The 6,000-nt window shown below is 41.9% G+C and overlaps 1 protein-coding gene across 1 annotated transcript in view; it reads left to right on the top strand.

The window, feature by feature from the left end:
• Positions 1 to 328: 328 nt before the first annotated feature.
• Positions 329 to 6,000, top strand: part of BCLAF3 (BCLAF1 and THRAP3 family member 3) — a 51,957-nt gene continuing 46,285 nt past the window's right edge. Inside the window, exons 1-3 of the mRNA XM_025372563.1 lie at positions 329 to 398; positions 3,855 to 4,424; positions 4,798 to 5,460. Of these exons, the coding sequence (XP_025228348.1) occupies positions 358 to 398; positions 3,855 to 4,424; positions 4,798 to 5,460 (1,274 nt within the window). The 5' untranslated portion in view covers positions 329 to 357. The remainder of the gene's footprint in view (positions 399 to 3,854; positions 4,425 to 4,797; positions 5,461 to 6,000) is intronic.

Raw genomic sequence — 6,000 nt, 5'->3', positions numbered from 1 at the left:
CTCAATGTTGTCTAGTCACATTTTTACATTTTTAAAGAGTTGCTTTAAAAAAAAGAAGAAACAGATGTGACAGAGACCTTATATGGCCTGCAAAGCCTGAAACAGTTACTATTCAGCACTTTGCAGACAAGGTTTACTGATCCCTGATTTAATTCATTTTATCCTGACAACATTCCAGTAAGAAGGGGTGCTATTATTATTTCCATGTTATAGATGAGGAAACTGAGGCACAAAGGGTTTAAGTAAATTGGCAGCATTCGCTGTGTTTTAGATCAAATTGTAGGCTCTTTCTACAAACTTGCTAATCCTGTGTTTCTTTGCAGTGTAAAAAGTGGATAGTGGCTCACGTGTCAAAGGATGGCACGGTCACGATCTAGATCCCCCAGGTGGAAACACAGGTGAGCAGTTCTTAGCAGAGTAAGCTTGGATTTGGGATGTGCTGTGACTTTCAATTTCACCAGTACTAGTAAACACTTAATAAGCTCATGAGACCTGGTTATTCACAGTAGGTACTTTATCATAGTAGAGGTTGTATTTCTACATTCTAGTAGCTGACAGCTTTGTTTAATCATAGAAGGTAGCTAGAGTTAATCCATAATGAAAAGCAAAGCAGTGGCCACAGCAGGAGAGAGTGAGAAACATCTTTGAGAGTATTACATTTTTTGAATTAGTGAGTAGTTTAGAACTCCTCAGTATGGATTTCATTTTATTTTTTCATAATTAATATGTTTAAAGAAATTTCGAGGTAGAAAATTGGGAGTTTCCTTTTGAATAGTTTGATTATAGTCCATTTCTCCTCTTTCCAGCTTGGTAGTATCAAAAGTATGTATCATTAGATTGGAGCAATTTAACCAGTCTTTATTGTACACCTGCTACAGGCAGGTTCTTGGTCTACAAAAGCAAATATGCCATCTTCTGTGGCTTCAGCAAGCACGTGGTTGGGCTTTGAGATTGACACCATGGCCAATTATGATACAGTGGGGAAAGTGCTGTGCTACTTATTGGGACAAAGGATTCTGGATTTTCAGGGAGGAAATAATTGTGTTTTTGTGGAGGGAAATGGGGGTACTAAGAAAGTCTTCAAAGAAGAGATGAAAACAATTTTATCTGGGCATTTCAGGATGTGTAGAACTTCTAAAGGCAGAAAGAGTGAAGAGAAGTATTCTAGTTAAGGGGGAGAGCAGGAGCAAAGGCACCGAGCTGTAAATGTGACTAGTATTTTCTGAGACTTAAAAAGGACCATCATTTCACACAAAAAAGACAGACCAAGATTTTTCATGTTACGATAACTTGCCCATTTTGCTTATGCGTTTCGGTTATGCAGTAACTAATCAATCATTTTGTCAACAGTTTTCATTTTGTAATTCACAGGAGCAACTTGTAATGGCAAGGAATTTGAGAAAGAAAAGGGAATGTAAAGAAGTGAATGATTTTAAAAGGGTATCACAGAGGTCTTTTTTTTTTTTTTTTTTGAGATGGAGTCTCGCTCAGTCACCCAGGCTGGAGTGCAGTGGCGTGATCTCGGCTCACTGCAAGCTCCGCCTCCGAGGTTCACACCATTCTCCTGCCTCAGCCTCCTGAGTAGCTGGAACTACAGGCACCTGCCACTGCACCCAGCTAATTTTTTGTATTTTTAGTAGAGACGGGGTTTCACTGTGTTAGCCAGGATGGTCTCAATCTCCTGTCCTAGTGATCCACCTGCTTCGGCCTCCCAAAGTGCTGGGATTACAGGTGTGAGCCACCGCTCCTGGCCCACAGAAGTCTTTTCTTGATAAGACAAAAGCCGCTGGTGAGGGGCACAAGAGACCCTGCCAAGCTCAGTGCCTGATTTCCAGGTTCCATCTCAGGTTTCTTTGTTAAGAACTATAAAGGATCTGATATTTTACCCTACTTGCGAACTAACACATTATTAGCCTGCCACAGGGCACTCTTGGGTCAGAGATAAAGGCCTTTATTACTCAGAGTACAGCAAGCAGCTTGAGCTTCATGTTCCTGTCATTCCCCTCACCCTCTGGGTCCCATGAGGGCTGGCACCGCAGAGCCACTGACTGGGTGCATGCTATGAGGCAGCGAGCTTTCCATACAGGCGGTGCGGTTACAGTACAACTGAGGAACATGAGTCCCTTATCAGGGGCTGCAAATAATGGACAGCAAACACATCAACCCTTTTCCCTGAGGGAGACCCTATCTCTATCTTGCAACACTGCCTTAGAACAAAGGCTGCTAGTGCCTCTGCTCAAAAGGCGCTCACAAGGTGTGCAGAACTCAAGAGACTGTGGAGAATTGTCTCCCAATAGACTCCTTGAGTCTTTTTTGTTCCTTTAGGAAAACCAAAAGCAATAGCAACTATTCCAGCAACCTTCTTCAGAAGAAAGGGACACTATGCAATAAAACATATAAAATATCATATCAAACCAATATTGAATGTGAAGTAAGGATTAAAAGTAAGTTATTGGGAATTCCATCCAGACTGGAAGACCTTTGACTCTGGCTGCCATCTTTTCTCCTTGGCTATGAAAGAGATGAAATCTTCCAGAAGTCCTCAGAGGCTCCAGTTGCTTCCTCCTGTGATGAGGTATAGCCAGCTGGATGGCAGAGTTTCTGCTTTAGCTAAATAACACTTGCCGGTATGTCTAGCTTGGTGACTCCAGAGGGCAATATTGCCAAGTTCAGTATATACATGAGGAAGGTAGATCTACCTCCTTTATTGTAGGGAGGGCACAGACTTATCATCGAAAGGAAAGGGATTCACTCATGGTTGCACCAACTCCATGGCCGCTTCTAAGAGAGAGCCATAACAGAAGCTGCAAGGATCGCTTCCTCATTGATTAGAAGACATTAAATCCTCAGGGAGGAGATGGAGAAATTGGGCAGGTCAGATGGGGGGAAAGGTCCCCAGGTACAAAATGGAACTGTATTGTGTCCCAGATAGTGGCACACCTCTCTTTACGTCTAGGCAACCCAAATTGGTTTCCCTGAATACAGAAGCCTCAATGTTGGCAATGCTGAGGTATGGAGAAGGTAGTTCCAGAAAGGATGTGCTGTCCCTGGAGAGCATTATAGCTACTTTAAAGTATAACTTCACCAAAGTTACAAGCTCTGTTCGAACAGCACATCTTTCCGTCGATATGCAAAGGAACAGATCTGGGAACAAAAAGCAACTTACCTATGTTAGAGGTATTTCTGGAGGAATTAAGCATGAGATTCAAGTCTTAAGAGCCTCTTGTTCCCCCTTCTCCCCCGGTTGAGTACATATGTTTTGCTCCTTGATACAGCCTTAGTGGAGAAAGTAGACAATCAACTGGAGAAGCTCTGGGCCTGGCTTGGTTCTGAGTTTGAATTGTAGCATCATTAAATCTTAGACTCTAATTTATTGTCAGAGGTGATGTTCAGTTTGCTGGAGGCCCTCCTACACATTGATTTGTGTGAGTCTTGCCTTCCTGCTTGTTTCTTACCTGGCCTTTGAGCAGGATGTAAGCTTTTGCTGACTGGCCCTTTGAAGTCACTGCATCTTCTTTTGCCAGAACTTTGCTGTCAGCAGTCTTCTAAAATGGATCCTGCTGTGTACCTAAGCTGGCCCTCCTCCAATGGGAAAGGTGTGCTCAGCTCATTTGGATCAGCACATGGAATACCTTAGTTCAGATGGAAAGAGTATGCTTGTTGATTGGGCAGTACTATAGTCAGACCCCCAAATGTACAATTTAGAATGCAGATGTAGCAAATTGATGAATTTAGTTTGAGTGGAAGAAGCTGAAGGATCCTAGGAAAAGCAACTGTTTTCGGTAGGTCATATTAAGACACACTTAGTTGATTATCTTTAAATGGATTACACTTTTCTGTGTTTGTTTACATAGGTCTTTATCGCCAGTACCTAGAAATGCTGAACACTACAAGCAAAGACATTCTCACGGGCATTATGGCTGTGAATATAGGAAGGATCCAAAAAGACCCGTCGCTTGGAGAATGGACAGTGAGAAACGTGGACAGAGTAAACCAAGGATTCCCTCTCGTGGAAATATATATTACCAGTCTTATGAACATAGATCACCTTCCCCTAACATAAGAAACTCTTTAGAAAATGTTTATATGTATAAGCCTCACCGAGGATATTCGCCTGGAAGAGGGGACAGTAACAGGAGAGCTCAGTATATGCCCAAATACTCAGAGGGTATACCCTACAAAGAGCATGAGAGGAATTCTTATCCCCAGAAAGTGCAAGGAGGGTATAGTCCTGATGACCACAGAGTTAGAGGAAGTGGAAAAGGAGGGAAACCACCTCAGAGGTCAATAGCAGATTCTTTTAGATTTGAAGGAAAGTGGCATGAAGATGAGTTGAGGCACCAGAGGATACAAGAAGAAAAATACTCCCAGTCAACTAGAAGAGGCTCTGAAGACTTTGAGACAAGGAGCTCATTTCAGAAGAGGTATAGGAAAACATTAAACCTGGGTAATTTGGTATAATGCCTCAAGTGAAAAGGTCTGTTTACTTTATGGTTGAAGATAACCACCTTGAAAAGCTTTTGTCTAAAAAGACAAAAAGCATTGTAATTTAGTTATGGTGTACTGGTAGTAGTGAAGTATTTCTTTTTACAGTAAATCATGTTGATGGCTAGAATACTTTTAAAAGATGGTATTTTCCTCTTTAACTGCCTTATGCCTCTAGAATTGGCTTAAGGGATTATAGATTAGCTTGCCACTGCATTCTGCATTTAAAGCCATGCTGCCCAACATTCTACACATATAAATTCTCCCTTTCTTCTCTCTATTGCAAGTGTAAACTGCTTTATGTCAACACAGGTATCCTGAGGATCGTGATTTCAGAAAATATGGACACACATCAAAAAGACCTAAAGACGTGGAGAGGTATGAAAGCAGAGAGCCTGCCAGGAATCCAAAGTGGAAGCCCGAGCATTCCCTCCCACCTTACCAAGAGGACACAGACCAGTGGAACCTTGGGCCCCAGACTTATCGACATGCTGAGAGGGAACACCCAGAGACCAGTTCAGCAACCAAAGTATCCTATGACTATCGTCACAAACGTCCTAAGCTCTCGGATGGGGACCAGGACTTTTCTGATGGGAGAACTCAGAAGTACTGTAAGGAAGAAGATAGAAAATACAGTTTTCAAAAAGGCCCTGTAAATAGAGAGTTAGATTGTTTTAATACTGGAAGAGGGAGAGAGACTCAAGATGGACAAGTCAAAGAACCTTTTAAACCATCTAAGAAAGACAGCATTGCCTGTACTTATCCAAATAAAAATGATGTTGATTTGAGGTCTAGTAATGACAAACGGAAGGAAAAAATAAAGAAAGAAGGGGATTGCAGAAAAGAGAGCAATTCTTCCAGTAACCAACTTGATAAAAGTCAAAAACTTTCTGATGTGAAACCCTCGCCTATCAATCTTAGGAAGAAATCACTTACAGTTAAAGTAGATGTGAAGAAAACAGTAAATACATTCAGGTATTATCTTTGTTTTTTCTTTATGATATTTGATAATGTTTCTACAATCTTTATTTGCAGCTTCCAAAATGGAATTAATAGTGTGTTTAGAGTCCATCGAGTGGGAGGGATTGCCAAGAATTTTCCCCAAAAAAAGCCCTGTAGTGAGGCTGTTTCCTGTGATTAGTTACATGGGAGCGATTTCGTGTCTCCTTGTTTCCACGTCCTATCTCCAGATGCTTCTTGGATGTGGGGCATTCTGTGGAGTTGTTCCTCTTTACAAATTCACTTGTTTTTATGCTGCCAGGTTTTCCTTATCCAAGGATTAGCTGGGTAGAGTTCAAGAAAACCTAGTCCTTGCTCAGTTTCTCAGAGCCTGTGCTTTCTGTTGCCTGAGATTCAGAGAATTTTTTGAGCTGAAAGGGACCTTAGCAGGACCTAGTTTTATACAGGAGGAAAGCGCGGCCCTGAGAGATGAAGTGACTTGTCTAAGTCAGAGTGGCTTGGGCTCAAATCCACGTGTTCCCTTATGACTCAATGAGGCAGGTGACTTAATGTGGT

The sequence above is a fragment of the Theropithecus gelada genome, chromosome X (genome assembly GCF_003255815.1).
Source record: "Theropithecus gelada isolate Dixy chromosome X, Tgel_1.0, whole genome shotgun sequence".
Lineage (NCBI taxonomy): Eukaryota > Metazoa > Chordata > Mammalia > Primates > Cercopithecidae > Theropithecus > Theropithecus gelada.
This window is presented reverse-complemented; position numbering and strand designations above follow the sequence as displayed.